The sequence below is a fragment of the Nesoenas mayeri genome (assembly GCF_963082525.1).
Source record: "Nesoenas mayeri genome assembly, chromosome: 12".
NCBI classification, from domain to species: Eukaryota; Metazoa; Chordata; class Aves; order Columbiformes; family Columbidae; genus Nesoenas; species Nesoenas mayeri.
Window position 1 is genome coordinate 9,168,296 of NC_137547.1, and position 18,728 is coordinate 9,187,023.

Here is an 18,728-nt window from a genome sequence, read left to right on the forward strand (position 1 = left end):
TACATCACACTTTAAGCGCTACAATATCTACAATTAAGACCTAAAGAGAAGACAAGAAACTGTCAGAAGAGCTAACAATAGATGGATCTCGATTTTGGCACAGATAAACTGGTTGACCACAGGTTTTTTGGATGCAGAAAGCCCCAGGGCCTGATGCCATCCTCCCTCTCGCAGCAATTGCATTGGTTGCTAAAACAAACGGGATTCCTCATGGGCTGCCAGTGATGTGATGGAGCGAACCCTTGGGGAGCTCTGCAAGATGTTTGTCAGACCATAGACAAGTACAGCATGTGCTACGGCTTTTCACGGGGATGTGCAGTTCAGATTGTATTAAGCAATAAATGGGGGCTTTTCGTTGGGTGCTTTGGTTGCTATCTAGAGTACAAGGGGTTATGATGCTATCAGAGTCACCTTTTCCAAATTTTCTATGTTATAAAGAGGGGAAAAACCTCACACATTTCTTACCACTTAAAAAAAGAAATGGCAACTCAATGCCAGAACCTCATCTTTAAAAAATCCCACACCAAATCCTTGATAAAACACCGATCCATGGCAATGTCGTCAATCCCCCAGCAACATGTTCTTGTTATTTCCCGAACTGTCCAAATGGCGACATTTGAAGTTTTTACAGGCCAGTTTAAAATGTTCAAGAATTTGAGGCTTCCTTTTAGACACTGCTCTTTATCACCACCTTCCTTGCAATCACTTCTGAATGCCTGTTTAAAATGTCACTTACCAAAGCTTATTTTTAATTAACATTCTGAATAATTAATTTCAGCTGTAGAGATAAATGCAATAAAATTACATTTTTTAAGTCCTTAGGATTTTGGTCCTATTAAGTTTATATTTGAAAAAGAGCTTTAGCCTAAAACTGGGCATAAAACAAGGAAGAGGTTGGGGGTTTTGCCTTCTTAAGAATATTCATTTTTAAGGAAGACAATATCTAGAAGTAAGCCAATGGTATGTGACTAGTTTAAGCAAATTTAGAATAAGGAAATACTTTTATACAACCCACCAGCACAGATTTATCCCCTCTTCAATGCACCCATCTATGTTCAAGCTCGCTTACTTCAATGCATAAATGTTTTTTCCAAATGCATCCCTAAAAAACCATCCATGACAACACTGGTTCCTCTCTAAGAATTAACTTTCCTCAGTTAGTAGAATGGATTATCAACAGGAAAAATCTACCTTCACTGTTATTTTGGGAGGAGTCACTAACATTTTCCTGAGATGTGTTTTCCTGGCTAAACAGCACAAAGGCAAAACCAGATCTCACAAACACAAGTCAAATCTCTGTAACAAGCCACAGCAACTGCCCAATTGCCCATCAATTGTTCTCCATTTGGAAATGAACTGTTAGCAAGGACTCAAAGAACCTGTGATGCGTTTTGGAGAGAAAAATCGAGCCACACAAAAAGCACAGAGGTAGAGAACAGCCAAAACCAGCTTTTGGAAATGTTTGGCACAGCACAACAAACCTACAACCACCAATTAACCCTTCTCAGTGATTCATCTACCTGAGTAGGAACGCTGCATCTAGTTTGAAAATTACTGAATCAAGTTTCTTGCCTATTACCAGTGTTGGATAAAAGATTATTTTTGTGGTTTGTATCTACGAACACAAAGACTCCAGTAAAACTCACTCAACTCTTTTTCAGTCTTAAAGGAAAATTAATTTATGTTCAATGCTTAACTCCTGAAGAATGATGCTTTCCAAAGCAGTCTGCATGAGGAGGATGAAATGCCCTTTCCATTCAAAACATCCTAAATATGAACTAAGAAACTACAATTCTGGCCTTCGCTCTACCCAGAACAAGAATGGCCACAATTTGCTGACAAATTCTGACAACAAGGCAGCTTGAGGGGGAAATTTTTCAGAGCTGATGCTGTGAAACTTGAGACGTTACTTATCTGGAAGAAAAAGAAATAACAATTGGAACCAATGCAAAAAGGCTCCATTATGTTTGAAAAGGAGAGTTTCAGAAGATGGTCTTAGAACCCTGTTTGTACACAGGCCAAACAGATATCCAGACATTCCCTGCAGATACCGGAATATGCTTCCCAGTAACTTCCCCGCGAAATGTTCCATTCTCTGCTTTCAGATTAATTTACTTTAAAGAGAGAAAACAATAAGAAATCTGCTCAATATACACAAAATTAAATAAGGAATTTTATGTATATTCAAAATCCTGGGCCAACCTGACAAAGTCCATCACAGGAAACCATTAAAGATTACACAGCCTCATGTATCCTTATACTGGATTATTCTAAATCCTTTTTTCCAGTCTGTACATCTCACACTGAAGACGAATCAACTTTAATCACTACTCATGTACTAAAATACAGAAAACAAAGGTCAGGAAGAAGCAGGAGGAAAGCTGCTGATATTCAATCAGATCCCAAATGAAGCAATTGTTCCTATGAGCGCTGCCAGTACTATATTCATTAAGAAGATGGAAAGAAAATACTCCAAGGGGTCAAGGGGAGTCCAGACCCCGCTGTTTCCAGTTGTGTTCACAGATTCCTTTCCCCGTCAGTATCAGAACTTGGAGAGCCTGGTGCTGCAATCTGCCTATTCTTGGACACAACTTCGTAAAAAATTGAAAATGCATGCAACCTACTGAATTTCTTTAAATGCATCTTACCAAATAATCTCTTAAATGACAGGTGAATATATTTCTAAAAACAATAAACGATTTTCAAGTGTGCATATTTAGTTTCTGCCTTTGTTTTTTTTTTTAAATATAAAAGGACGTTCTATATTTTGCATAAGAAAATTGCTGCCAAAGGTAACGTTCAGTATGGAAAACGTGCGACTCATAGATATGATCATTACTTTAACTGTTGGGTTTTCACTGCCAATAACCTGTCAATCGCACAGAATGCAGCAATGACATAAAAGAACTTTTGGCAATACCAGGACCATCGTTGTCTCCTCCTCTCCCTAGATGAGATTTTCATTTAGAAAGAGAGAAAGATAAAGCAAAAGGAACTAACTGACATTTCTATCTTCCACAAGGTACACGATCAAAAGCGTTTCTCCAAATGGATGAAAATTACTTGTGGAAAAACTCAGATTCAAATTTTCAGACATTCTTCTTCTCTTAGACACACTTCCATAGAGTAGTTAATGGAATATTTATAGCAGTGCTCAACCAGTTAAAAAGATAAACAAGAGCCTCCTCTGTTTCAAGCATTTCTAAGCCTTCTTTGCACACGTGAACACTCAAAACAGGTAAATCAGAGCTTGGAGACAGAGCTGAGCTGAGAGCCGTTCAGGTGGCACCATCCACGTGTGCTGCTCTTTCTCATATTTATAATATTTGGAGGTCATGGCAAAACCCACAGAGCGTGTGCTGATCTTGTTCGCATCTTCCTCTGGCACACGTCCTAGAAGAAGCTGCAGAAAGAGAGGAGATGAGGACGGCGGGTCCACCCAAGCACAGCCCTAAGGAAAGCAAGGCTGGCAAGGAGACTTTTCCTTTCTTTTTTATCTTTCACTAACACTTGTGTCCATCTTTAAGAACAGACACCCCTTGGATCTTTTCATCACTATTTAGAAAGACAATGTTAAAATATTGGTTCCTCTTGATGACCACCTGCTTCCTTTGCCCTTCTGCACACGCAGTTAAGATCCCCATCCTAACAGGAATGAAAAAACTGACTTATGAATTTACACTCTGGTAAACATGAACAAAACCACAAACTGTCAAAGCATACATCAAATTACACTGGATTTATGCTAAAAAAATGAACGCAGTTCCTCGTCTCCAGGGAGAGAACAAACCTGCCAACAATCAAACCAAAAAGATGAGACCAGTGGGACACCCACTGTGAGGCACCGAGTTGTACAGGCACTTGAAGAGTTAAAAGATTTTAATGTTCCTAAACCGCGCATTGGCCTGGTCATAGCCAATTGCCAGAAAAGCAGCAGTGTTATCCATCATCTTCAGTAAGAGTTCAGTCATCAAAAATTATCTTTGGATTCTTTGCATCTGGAACATCAGAGCAGACATTATAAAGATGGCGCTAACGATTAGGTCCGGTGAAAAGACAAGCCAAAGTACACCAGCCTTCATGGGAGAGATGGATGGATCTGAAAACCGAGAAAGCTGTAATCGATTTATAATAAAGATAGAGCAACAGCATGTTTTAATAAATGCTGCATTTAACAATTTAGGAACATTTGAAAAAAAAAAAAAAACCAAAACCTTTCAGCTCAAGTAACAGCCAGACATGACATTATTTACGTACATTTCTGTAGAGTTTATTGTACTCCGACTTACCTACAGAGAGCACCCCAACTGGCTGACGATCAGAAAAACATAAATTACTGCCGTTAAGATGAATTTTATTAACCTGTTTTAAAAGCTGCTAAAATCTGTTGTGGATTATTCTGCTCAGAGACAAGTTAAACACACCTGGACAACGAAGCAGAATCATTCACAATTGCCCACACCTGTTGCCAACTAGTTCATCAACAGTCAGATGGCAACCGACCCAAAGAACCCACCTCTGAAAAAGTCAAGTTCATTGCCTCAGGGATTTTACAACAGTGGGATGTATAGCACGAGCAACTTCATACCCTGGTTGGTTTTTCCTTTGTTAAAAAAAATAAGTCTCTTATTTCAAACACAACTGAACTCCATAAAAATTACATGCACAGTGAAACACTGTCTGCAAAGAACCTTTTGGCCTAAGCAGACACACAAAAGCAGCAACATCAGTATGTCCAGCCCATGTGCAAGCAACATAATTAGGACTGAAAAAATACTGTATCAGAAATGGCATTAATTAGTTGTCTTCTACTTTTGATTATGGACAAGGACAGGCCATAACTTACAATTAACAGGTTAATACAAGCCTCTTAGAAGATAAATGACAGTACAGAAATAATGCCACAGTTGTTACCCTTCTTCCAGCCTTAACCTCTGGAACTGCTGCTGGAGATGCCATTGAACATGCAATGAGAGAGGCTGATCCATAAGGGAAGGACACTCATTTTCCATAACAAAATGTGTGGGCTTGACTGATCCTGAACACAGTTACTATGAATGAAACAATCCACTGCAGCCTTAGTACTAAACCAGAAATCTCTCTGTTTAGAAAACACTGTGTGAAACCAAAGACTTCGAATCCTTTATTATACAGTCAGCTACTTCTAGATTTATTTTCCAGATTTTCTTACAAATTCTAGTATGTCCTATCAGCCTAAGTCTGACTGGTGTGGCTGGAAGTTTGAGGGCAACAGAAGCAGTGTTATAAACCAGCTTTCAAGACACTAGTTCCAGTAACTGAAGCCTCAATCCTCGATCCAGATAAACTGCAAATAAAGAAAACATGAGGTTCCTGCAAACAGAACTCAAACACACAGCTCTTACAGAGCCTCTTTGTAAATAATTTCCATCGTGTACCTCTGTTTTTCTTGCTTTTCATAATTACCCAACCAGTTACATACACTTGCTGCCACAGGCACATTTTTATAGCAAGGTCAAGGATGCTGCTACTCTGAGAGCTTGTGCTGGGTCCTTCATTTCCATATACCCCAAAGGGATGGTAAAGAAACACCATCCTTCACTTTTTACAAAAAATGCAATTTTGAAAGTTATTGAGAGCAGATTTCCTGTCTCATACTCCACCCTTCAATATGGAACAAAGAGATTGAGCCTAAGATATGCAAAAATGTACAGTTCCACAAAAAGGAAAAATTCTCTTTGGAAAGACACTTGGATTCCAAACTATGGTTTTTTTAAGTTTGGAAACGTATCGGTGAAGTAGCAGCTGCGGCCAAATAAAGCAGATGGGAGATGGGCTTTTTGCCATCTCGCCAGCCTTGCCGAGCCCTCGCTGCCCCATCCTTTTTAAGCTCTGAACCCACCAATATCTCTTTTCCACCTTGCTTAAGTAAAACTAGTAAGCTCCAAAACCATCGCAGGTTATTTCTCTTCAGACTGTATTACTATGTGTTATTTTCTGGAAGTAGCAAGACCAGTTGTTTTCTCAAAAATACTATTACTGTCACTTTCATCCAGTGCAAACTCTTCTGCAAATTATTTTGAAATGTAACTGAAATTTCTGTCCTTTCCAAAGAAAGACGAAAACTTGCCCCCTTTAACTGATGAGCTGTTCTCCTCTTCATTCGTTTTCTTGTACTTGCAGAACTAAACACTCCAACTTACAGGACAAGTTTCCAGGGAGTGCTCCTACTGCTGCATTTTCAAACTGCCAAGCATCTCCAGAGACTGCAACATCAAAAATATTTAAATTGTCAAAACTGGAATCCAAATGAATATATAAGGCTTTTCTGCCCCCTTCTGTTTATTATATGCCTGATAAATTACTTCTGAAAATACACAGTATGTAGCATGTGCTTCCATAGTCCTGTGCACTGCTTCAAATATAGCAAGATTTTTAGAGTTTCACTAAAATGTAATACTAATAATGATTTTCAGCCATTTTACAACATTCAGGAGCTAAAAACTTTCATTAAACACAATAACCCTTTTCAATTGCTTATTTAGGTAGAAGGCAAAGCCTGAGCCACATGAAAGCACTTGTCCTGAACCAAATTTCAAGCCATGAGCCATTTATTTCTTGAATGCAAGAGCTGGTCCTGCTCTCAGAACCACGGAATTAAAGTTCTGCTTTCCCCAGAGCTCATCTAATGTGACCTTATGGGATTTGGCAAGGGGGCAGGTTAACCCGCACTTTTAATACTACTATAATTGGTTTAAATGTTCTTAGACACTAATTACACTTGTAAATCTGTGTGTAAAACTCAAAGCCTTTCTGATCCCCATGCACATCTCTCTTTCATTCTCAGATACTCTTAACCACTAAAGGATATTGCTTTCTAAAACATCTTGGCACAAAGGGCAAATTCTGCGCACATTCGGTTCTCTCGTTTCTTAGCTTGCTGTTACAAAGAGCAAAATATTCCACCACAAGGGACTGCACACACCTGCATTTCTGATTTTGGTGTCACAACTTGCACAAAAGGTTTTTCTTTACAAAGAGAAAATAAAAGGATTTACTAAGGTCTCAGGTGCAGAACAAAGTTCCTGCATATTAGCGAAGTGGGAATAAACAAACTGTTTGCTCACATGTGGTTCAGAGCAAGCACAAATTACTCCCGATGCTTTAAACCTTCATATTTAAAGGATTTCACATTTGTCATGGGCTGAGAGCAACAACCAGGAGAACTTACTGTATGGTTACGTGGCAAATAGCAAAATAGTAAACCTTGTAACACATCTACAAGACTGAAACCTTTGCCTAAAGCTTCAAGGAACTTTGCTACCTAGGACTTTCAGTGCTTATCGCTGAAAATCTTACCTAGCATTACATTTCAGAATTCAAAATTATATATTTCTAAAAGATTCTTTTTCAGTGTTTTAAGCCTCACAGGCACATTTTAAACGCTATCACCACAACTGAAAAAATTCAAGCCACACATTTCACATCCACTTCTCAGACATAAGTTATCAGCTGCTACTTGCTGGGCTCTCATTTGAACCATTAGACTTTTATAAACAATATTTCATCAAAAACCATTAACTTCAAAAAAATTGGACTCGGGAGAGTGAATCAACACAGTTCAAATCATGGTCAGTTTGAAAAGTTTTATAGATTAAGTTCCATCCCATATACGCATGAATTATTGAACTCTCCAAAACACAGATGAAATGGTGGTATTAAATGGTTATTTTAATTCCATAACTGACCTTGCTCTCTCAACTTAAATGCTATGGGGAAGTTACACATTGTTTCTGGATTTATCAAATCCCAACAACAAATTACTAAACACTTGGCTCTTCAATATCTCCATGCAACAATAATGGAATGCAAAATTCCAATGAGAACACTGGTGTACAAACTTCTTAAATCCAAGACACCATTTCTCCTTAGGCCTGTGTGAATTTTAACTCCCAGTAGTGAAGGGAGTAAATGTAAAACCTTCAAACCATTAATATATGGAATCTAGAGCACTTGTTGATGGTCTGTAACAAAAAGTACAGACAGACAATCAACAGGACAAGTTTAATTCAAAATATGGCAGTCTCCAGCATAAATACCCAAAGCAGGAATTCCAGTGTTTGCAGCACTGCTGCTGTATATCATACAGGATACAGCAAATAACGATAAAAATCACAGCCATGAGCGTTCTTAAACTATTTTCAATATAAAGCTGTATTGATCTTAAATATAATGAAGCGCAGAAGTCCACCTGATTTGTAGCAGGTACTTCTACATGAAATGGCTGTTTCAATACAGGTAAATTAAGAAGATGTAAATCAATATTCTTACTGCTGTGAAGGACCAGAATCAACCTCGAGATGTCGAGGCTGGTAAGTTCTTGTGACAAATTAGGAGAGTTTGGAAAACACTCTCATGGTTTGCAGGGAATCAAAGATGTCAAGTATTTTTTTCATACTGCAGCCAAACTAACACCACGCAGCCCTGGATAAAGCAAGAGGGGCCGACATCTAATCCAAGAACTCCTGTAGGTGATACATTCCTTTTCATACACTGAATTTTGGAATGCAAGACAGAACCATAATTTTGAGATAAGCATGTGTGTGTTTATACATGAATGCATGTGCAGGAAACAATGTTATAACTTGTTTTGCAGTAAGGTTTAAAAAGAAAATAAATAAAAAATAAGAAAAAAACCAAACACCACGCAACAGGAGATGATAGAACTGAAAAGAGAAGCCCAAGAAGGCAGGAAAAGTAAGAGCATTGTGGACTAATAGATGCAATTATGAATGGAGTTCAAATTTTGGCTCTCTTAGCCAAGCTTCCACTTTACCAGGAAGTTTTTATCAAAATATCAAAATTTTGCTTACATTTATGTGCTCTTCAAGAAACCTGAGATTCTGAACAAGATCTTTAAATTCATAAAAAAGGGGTAAAATCCTCTCAAGTCATCAAGTTTTCATTGTGTTCATTTGTTACCTAATTGTGAGTATAATGAAGGTGGTGAAAATGGAGGAGACAATTGAGCGATTTTCCAACACCCCTCCATAGCCAGACCAGAACAGCATGAAAGAGCCACTGACACCAGGGCAGCACCATCACCCTCCATTCCTCCCGAAACAAACCCTTTCATTTGAAACAGAACTCTTACTGGCTGAAGCTACAGACATGACACTCAAACTGGTAATTTAAAATAAATGTTTGCACACAGCATCATTGACTGATGACAGCAAGTGACGGAGGAAGGCTGTTAATTTATGGATAGCATAGGGTTGAGGCCAAAACAATGACAAAAGTTCAGTTGTGTTTTTGTCAGCCCCTCCCAGACTTCAAGGTTTGCACTAAAGACTGTGCGGGGTGAGGCCCCAGACAGAGCTCCAACAGAAAATATCCTGCAGGATAAATAAACCTGCCTTGCTTATAGAAAGTGCCACGAATTTCTGAAAAACTGATGAACTCCAAAGCTTCTCCAAATAAAATCTTTATAATACATTCTGATTAACACCCCAAATCACTGATTGTATTTTCAAGACATTATCTGTAACGCTCCACTCTCGCTCACCCCCCCAAAACAGGGTTAATTTTCCACCTTTTGCTGACCTGCCTGGGTTGTCCTGAGGACTCAATCTGCTCCCAGGGAAGTATTATTTCAGGCCTAGGGTTCAGTGCATGAGATCAGGCTCACAGCAGGGAGAGTAATGTACCTGCAACTAGAAAATAAACCATATACCATCTTTCAGGATACTGTGCTCCTCAATTCATGCTTTGCTTCAAACTGGCTACTTAAAAATCTGTAAATGGAGGCTCTTCAGACCTGGAAAGGGTGTCTTTTCAGGAAGGGACAATTAGCTCTTAACTTCATTTAAAGAAAGTAACAACCCCAAAGGTTTACAATGCTAATTTATCACCGAACTGGAGAAAAAAAAAAGGAAAGAAAGAATAGTCATAACTTGGATGGTGGTTCACATCACCTAATGATTTACAGTATCAACTGCAGCAAATGTGGGCAAGAGGTTAATTATACACCCCAGAGACTCCACAGCCGCTATTTAGCAATAAGAACTGGAGAATTACTATTCTTTTTTAAAGCCTGGATTAGCATAGCAGAATAGTTTAGTATAATCTATAGAAAACCTTATGCTAAGCATGTGACAAAAAAGAAAAAGCTATTCAACACCTGGAAACATGAAATGGGGTTTTTAACTCACAGAAAATATATTTTAAAAAAAAAAATAGAAGTCTAACAATTTTGTTTTATTATACCAATACCTTGATTACATTTCTTTAGGTTTGTTTGTTTTTCCTAAAGGCTTTATGCAGGAGCAACATTAGTTTTGCTAAATCAAGAACAGTCACCCTACAATACTGTCCAAGCCACATCTCCCTGCTTCACAACTTCATTTAAAATCATCTCAGTTTTCAACTTCGCATTATTTGACAACAAAAATCACTTGTAATCAAAGAAACAATCATACAGCAGAAACATAGAACTGGAGCTTGGGAACTCTGGAGCCAAAAGGTTTTGCCAACTGGCACATTGCAAACGAAGCAGATGAACAAATCTCTCTCTTCAAAACCTAATACACCCTGTTGATTAAACTTAACGGTAAAACAAATATATTAATGATCAACACCTACAAAAATAAGGCAAGTTCATACATCCCATCTGGTATACAACTGCGGCAAGGCTTCACTTTTAGCATGTACAAAAGTATTTTGTAGATTAAGACAAATAAAGACAAACGCTGTTTTCTGAAACCAACCAATACACAATTAACTGTGGACAAGACTAACGAGCACCACTTGAATAAGCTGATGTCTAACCCACCAACACGGCTTGTCCAAGGCCACTCTATGAGGTCTTTGCACAAAACCTGAGTGCATTAAACTCTGCAATTCCATTTAACTCTCCAGTTCCCACCAAGGACACAAACAAACGCAATTCTACCCCCACCCTTAGCGATCAGTATCTTTCATCAGTCGGTCACAAACACTCACGGTAAAGAACCAGATGTGTGTGATCTGTATTTCAACTGCACCCTGACAAAGGCTCAAAAAAAAACCTGAAGGAAAACTCCATTTACCCATGAATTTCTATATTTCCTCAGAAATACTTTTATTATTAAGCATGAAAAAATATCCATTCTAAATTTAAATCCTCTCCAAATTTAACACATTTTTTCAAACTGCTTTCAATTACACCTATTTACCAAAAATTTCCAGAATAACAGAGTAGAATTGTACAATGTAGCAGTTGCAGAAAAGATCCATAAAAACAAATGATGGAGAGTTCTGTGAAACCAAAACAAATTCCTATGCTATCTGAAGCAATCAACCTTAACGATTCATACTTGGGCTTACCCCCTCAGAAAAATGATTAATGGCAAGACACTGACAAAAATAACAGAGTTTCTGGACTAAAATCTTTCAGATGAAAGATTTTTCTCTAAAACATGGATGAAATATTTTAGTCGCACTGTCACATTGCGTGTTCATCAATTTATAAATCTCAAGACCTGGGCACACGGTAAATTTCAAACCTATCATTTGAGGCTGCCACACTGACAGGCCACCGGGCATTGCACCAACTCTCTTATCCAAGAAACTTTCAGCAGCTACTGGAATTTTTGACCAGCATGGTACCTCATCAAGAAAAGAAATGAGAGATTTTTAATAACCGTGCCAGGAAATGTCACAGACAGGGGAAAGCAGGGCTGTACCAAAGCTGCACAAAGGCAAAAAAAGTTCAGAACATCAGGACAATACACACACTCCGTTACTAATTTATCACATTACTTTGCTACTGTTCTTGGCTCTTTTCAACCTCCATATAGCCCAACATAACTCTGCGCAATCTAAGGATTTCTGCCATCCATTCCACTAGTTCTGAAACCTCCTGACAGCCTTTACTCCAAGAAAGAAATTTAAGACACTCTATATTAAGACTGTGTCTTTGTGGGTGATCCTGACAACTATATATTTTTAAGCAGCAGCCACCAAACATTGAGAAAATATTTGATAAAACCCTTATATTTATTTTTTCCTCTCAAATAAAACTAGATTTACCATCATGTTGTTTCTCCAATCCCAACTAATACTTTGCACTGTGTTGACCAAATCTGACAAAAAGAAAGAGGTCTGGGAGATTTAAAACACTAATGAAACACTATGGCTGGGGTAAGGATGAGCCCAAACACTACAGCCCACTAAGAGAAACTCAGAAAGGTCCCACTATTACCCACAGCACCACCTCCATGTGCTGCTGCTGTGGAATAGGATGAAGATTCCGAACCCCACATCAGGAAGTGTCCTGGACTTTTTCCTCCAAAACAGTTTCCATCTCATAAATTTGGAATTACTTCCTTTCAAAAGAAGTTTCCTCCGGTTAGTTTTTGCTGTAGCTTACACTTCTTACTTGGAGATCTAAACTACTGTTCCTCTGTATCTTAACTGTCAGACAAATTATTCATTACACAGCACCGCGCACCCTTTATTCCTTATCTGCGCTGCAATTAGTCTGTATATAATGAAGTACTGTAACAGTGGATCAGAGTAAACAATAAGAACAAAAGAACTGAGAACACAATCCGGCTTTCATGAAGATGCACTTAAGCAAAATATCAAGAGCAGCAGGCAGCACTGTCACTTCCGAATTCAACATTTTGTAGTTTTCCAAGAAAAATCGGCAAGCCTCCAAAAATCACATACCCAGAAAAGGGTGTTGGAAGATTTCCACACATGTGATCCCTCATGTGTTTAATAAAGAGACAGAAAGCAGAACAAGAGGCTAAAATGCACTGCATCTCTGTCCCGGCAGATCATAACATGGGGTGGTTCCTCATTTACTGCAAGTCTCCATTAAAACTTCTGGTTCAGCTCACTAATAAGAATTTTTTAAAGTTGGAAACAACAGCTTGGCACGAAAAAAAGGTACAAGTTATCCCACTAAATCAATGTGTTAAGTTTACTAGAAAAGACAACTTAGCACTGAAATCTGACAACCGTTACACAAAGCAAGAGTCTGGCCTCCCTAATCACAGAATTGCTTTGGTTGGAAGAGACCACTAATGCAGCGATACAGACAGATTGCATTTATCACCGCATTGTACACCCAGCCAGGGACAGTGCGGCACACAGCCCAAAATTCCACATCGCTCACAAGGCAGCCCCTGGTGCAGGCTCTGAACTCACCGCCCAGGCTGGAACTACGCAATTCCACCAGCAGCTGGCACAGAAGACAGTTCCTCTGGCCAAGTTGGCCTCCTTTTCACATGCCCACCTAAGCCTATTTCGAACGGACAAGTCTTAGGAGATTAATTTAATTTGAAAAGCACAAATAGCACAAAGCAATCAAATTGTGTGAATTTATAACACACAGTTAATACACTTTATTGTGTGCACTGCTGTAAAACAAATTTTCACTCTGTTAAACCGGCACCAAATGAAGTCAAGTAACTAAATTACCAGAAAAACTGTAAACAGAACTCACTGTAGAGTGGAAGAGAAAACATCAAAGCCTAAGGTATTTATTGGAAAAAGAACAAGAGTTTGCTTTCATGGCAGCGTAGCACCATCTGGTTGACACGCCTTTGCTAACTACAACGTTTTTGGTAAAGCAGCAAACCTGGTGTTGCAGTGGCAGGAAGAAGAGAAGGAGGTTGAAAAATCTCCTTCGGATGCAGAATCTGAAGATCACTACCCAAAATAGCAACTCCTGCTGGCAGCTCCCTGCTGCCATCTGCAACGTAAGAGGAAGAGGGAGCAATACTGAGCTGATATAAAAGAACACTCCATGCAGAGTTTAATTGTAAATTATCAAGTGATAAAGGTTCTTATGAATGAGAGACTGGGAATTCAGTGAAACATGTGAAATTGAAGTGTTGCTAATGCCAAGTTAAACACACACATCTCTAATTATTTTCTTTTGAGTCATATAGGCCATAAACTGCTAAAAACAAAAACCCCTCAGTGCTCTATTGGCCAGACACATCTGATAATAGGTGACTTCCGACCAACATTAACAAATACTTGGGGTAGAAAATCTTAGTGTCTTCAAGATTTCTACCTAAATTACGTTCAGACTGAGAAGTTATCATCATAAATTTGTACACACAAACCAAAACATTAAACACCAAGCTCCCCATTAACACACAGGACAGATTTCCAATGGTTACAGAATTCAAGAGAAAAATAACCTCAGGTCTGACAAATCCCATAAGAAACTCCAAGTAGTACAATTTACAAAGCATTCATGGAACATGATTTAAATGATTTAAAGAGGGTTCCTGGAGAAATAATTATTGATAAAGAGTATTTAGTGAAAATGTTGGTGTAATACTCCAGTGACTTGCTCTGTGATCCAAACAGTTATTCCCTGTACTTTACTTCTTTTGATACAGAACTCAGCCATAATTGACCTCTTCAGTGTGTGACTGCGAAGCCTTCAAAACCACAGGTCAATGCAGACACAGCACCTACTTGGAAGAAAAATTAAATGGAAAAGGGGGAAAACAGGCTGAAAAAGATTAAGTTAGTATATCTCAACTACAATGGTATGAGACATGACAGTTGCCTATACACCTTTGTAATGGAGAATGAAAAATAATTATTTAGAGAAATATTAAGTGTTTTTAACTATGAAAACATGAATGAGGGGGGAGAAGTTGTTAGACAATAGAGTCTTTTGATAAGCATATTTCTCTGGCTAGAATCATCTCCATGGTAAAATGACAGGCACATCAGGATTTAGATATTTAAAACCACATTAGGCAACTCATACATAAGGTACTGCAGGTCAAACCTGCTGCTTCATCCAAGTGGAGTAGATTATTTAACAGATTTCCCATTTCCAACTTCTAACCACAAATAAGCACAGAAATTCTAGCAAGAGTCTTTAGAAAACAAATAAATAAGACAAACTCCATTGTATTTCTGATTAATACAAATAAAATGAGAATTAGAAGGATGATGAACTCATTAATTCAAAGCAGCCACACAAATAAAAGCAAAGCAAGTCTAAAAAACGTGTCTAAAATAGCTGATGAGACTTTTCCAGAGGATGGATGAATCAGTCTGGTTTAAGTCAAAATGAAATGTGGAAATAGTTGCAAACTGTCCATGGACTAGTGTCTCATTCTAACTCTAAGTAACATCATGGAACTGGTATAAAAATTATCTTTGAGATAAATTAATTCTACATTTATCAGCAGCAAACGGAGCTCTTGACAGCTACACAGAAAGCTGCAGAGCCGGATGCCAAATAAATGGATTTACGTTCTTTTTAAAAGCACATTGATGAGTAATTTGTTCTCTTCTTACCATCGGACTTTATTGCACGTCTGCGTAGCACCAAGAGGAGAACCTGCCACCATGGGGACTTGGATGGGGCTGTGCTGTTTGTTCATGACGAGATCCAGCTTCTCTTCCAATGATTTACATGTGGCCTCTAGTGCCAGCAGCTTGGCCTCAATGCTGTCCAGCCGCAGGCATATTGTCTGATTAATGGAATACAGGAATGACTAGAAAGGGGAGAATGCAAATAAAATTATTTTAAAAACTTAGGCATTAATCTTCAGCAACATACACATAAGGATGCTCCAGATAAATCTGACTGGAAAACAATCCTAAAGGAACCAGCAGTGTGCCTAGTGACAAAATTCAGCCACATACAAATCTGATGACATCCAGGAGCATTTTAGCATTCTCAAATTCTTCCAGATCTTTATTTAGAAGCCAAAAGCATCTGAGCCAAACACATTTTCACCTAAGCACTTTGTTAGTGTGATTTCATACACCACAAAATCATTTAGAATGACATGCCAAAGCCTTTCATTCAATACATGGAAAAACAAAAGGATTATAAATCAATGAACACATTGTCCTGGATAAAGTGAAGTAAGATTTTTTTTCCTGCCCAAACAGATAAATTTAGATGATTACAGTGGAAATTATATCAACACAAATAACCTCAGACACAATTAATGCCGCTCACTTCAGTTTTCTCCTGAAGAGCAAATCAAGAAAAGCAAATAAATAAAATGTGTTTTCCTAAGCAATTTTATTCAATAGAAATCATATTCTACTTGGTTTCTCTTGGGAAAAACAGGCCATTCGAGGGGAACATTACACACGTTCTCCTCTGCAAACAGCAGCTGTGCCATCTTGTGGCATTACAACGAACATAGCTAATCCAGCTGGTTTACAGCGCAGCTCTTCCAATACGGAGCTTCAGTTTCTACCATCATTTCAAAAACACAGAATTACATACTATTTAATGTGCGGGGCAGGAAAATACTACTCACATGCTCATGTTCCAAGACCAAAGCATCACCTAAAGCACAGCAGTGAGAACAGCTGGGGAAGGTGTGAAAGGACAGAAAACCCTGAACCAAACATGGCTTAGCTATTAGGAGAAGGTTGTTAGCTTAAAATAACTTAAAACATGCTGAAAGTATCTACAAATTGTAACAAAAACACATGCCCAAGTTTATCTTGTAGGTGAAATTCATTCAGTTAATTAGAAAAATATGCCAATAGCAATGTTTGAGTCACTGGACTAATTCTGATGACATTTTATATTGCATATCAAATTCCTGCTACTGGTTTTACACTGGAAGGTTAGCCAATCGTGCAGATTTTAAAATTTATGCATAAAAATAAACATTTACAAGAGAGCTATGAATAATTCCAGTATTAAGTATAAACTCTTTATTTTACATTCTTTTCTTTTGATATATTTCCCCAAGAAAGTTAACTTAATTGGTATTGCGAATAAAACCAGAAAAAGGCATTCTCATAACCTTAATAGAGGGATCCTGGCAGTTAATTTCTATCCGCTGACGTTTCAGACCAGGCTCTACATCATCATCTGTCACTTCATGATTCTCCAACACAACTGCGAAGAGAAATAAGCACTGTCATAGTTTATAATATACGAGCACAAGTCTCAAATTAAAAATACATCAAATGGATAAACCAAAGAAATCTACAAGGCATTTAATTATAACAACATACAGTATGTATTCTTTTACACTTACTTGGGTTTTGTTAAATACATGACAATGGTTTACTGCTTGTCTAAAAACATTTATCCCATCAATGACTGTAGCTGACCACAACACATTTTTGCTTAGAAGGTCAAGTTCTAAGCAAGGGATATCACAACATTTGCTTTCAGAAGCGTGGGGTTTTTTTATTTTACTGTCATTTTGTTATATATACAAAGAATTTTAATAATGTATGAGATAAACTGTTTTACAAGTAAAACAACAATTGATAATAGATGGGTGATAGTTCTCATTTGAGGAAAAGCCTAAAACATATTTCATCTGGAGAAAAAACAAAACATTGCAGCAGGCCATATTTCATTCCAAGTTTTCAGCACTAGTCTACCTATGCACAAAAAAAGGCCCAGGCAATAAAGCCTTTAAAAGAAAAGTAAAATAAAAAGATAATCTGATCTGAAGATATTAAAGATATACGAGTTAAGCTATTGAAATGCCTCTCAGAAAAAAAAAAAAAAAACTGCAGCACTGATTTACATTTTTAAGAGAAGTTCAACAGTGATTTGCACCTTGTTAATGGGCAATACTCCAAACAATCTTTCTCAGGCCATCACTACCAATCTTACTGTACCTGGGTTATCTGGAGTCAAGTCTTCCACAGCAATCTGAACAACATCTGCCAGATCCTGCTCTGACATCATTCAGAACCAGGCAGCAATATCCCGTCACACACCACCGCAGGTCCCCGGAGAACTGATTGGACAAGTCATGCAATCCTGAAAAATGGCAGCAGGAGGAGTGTTAATACAGGTGTACTTGATATATCAACACTGCCTTGTGTTTTTCATTCTTCCTCTCTAAAAGAAGATGCCGTTTTTAACAGAAGTGACCAACCTACAGAGTGATCATCCAGTGGCATCAACTGCTCCTTTATCAAAGGGGCAAGGACTGAGCCACCTGCATCCCCCTCTATGCATAAATCTCTCTACATTAGGACTGAGTCAAGCTCCGGCTTTCCCCGCTGATCCACCTTCCTGCATTTTCCCAATGGACAAAGACAACTCTCAGCTTCAGAGATTTGGCAGCTCATCCGTATAAACTACAAAATACAATGTTTTATTTTACATAGACTTTTTTTGTTTCAGAAGTTTTAAGAGCCTATAAGACCATTCCTAAATTGCAGGGGTTTAATTTACAAATTATTACTTAGCTCTTGGAAAGGATCAGATCTGAGTATTTAGTCTTGATGTTGCAGAAGCGCATGAAGCTCCCAAGCCACATCAGATTTGCAATTACTGCATTCTGTACAGATCAATATGTACATGAAATATCCTGAACGTGTGAATCTTCACAGGCATCTAAAATCCTCACAAACATTCAGTGAGAGCAGCTCATTACACCTAGACTTGAAGCAAAACTTGATCATTTTTCTTGGCTATTGACCTTGCCTGGTTTTTCTACAGCTCAATTCTGATGAAACTGTTTTCAGAATATGGTCCTGATTTTAAAGCCAAAATATTTCTCAGCCCTGCTCCCTCAGAATTCTCTGTCAAGGTTATTTATTAATGTTTTAAGAGAAACTTTCAGCCTGTAAAATTGAATTAAAATCACCGGAACCACTCAATATCTGTGCTTTCCCACAGTTTACAAAAGGGTGGACAATGAATACCAAGAAATCAGTCGCTTTTTCCTTTTTAACCCGAAGCGGTACACACTAGAGAGATAATTTGAGGTTTACCAATG

At 38.1% G+C, this 18,728-nt stretch overlaps 1 protein-coding gene across 2 annotated transcripts in view; it reads right to left on the bottom strand.

Moving 5' to 3' along the window:
• BANP (BTG3 associated nuclear protein) overlaps window positions 1-18,728 on the bottom strand; it is a 130,735-nt gene that overhangs the window by 103,265 nt on the left and 8,742 nt on the right. For both annotated transcript variants that reach the window (XM_080352216.1, XM_080352215.1), the window contains exons 2-4: window positions 17,617-17,761; window positions 16,782-16,876; window positions 15,301-15,500 (exon numbers count right to left, since the gene is read on the bottom strand). In XM_080352216.1, the coding sequence (XP_080208342.1) occupies window positions 15,301-15,500; window positions 16,782-16,876; window positions 17,617-17,686 (365 nt within the window). In that variant the 5' untranslated portion in view covers window positions 17,687-17,761. The remainder of the gene's footprint in view (window positions 1-15,300; window positions 15,501-16,781; window positions 16,877-17,616; window positions 17,762-18,728) is intronic.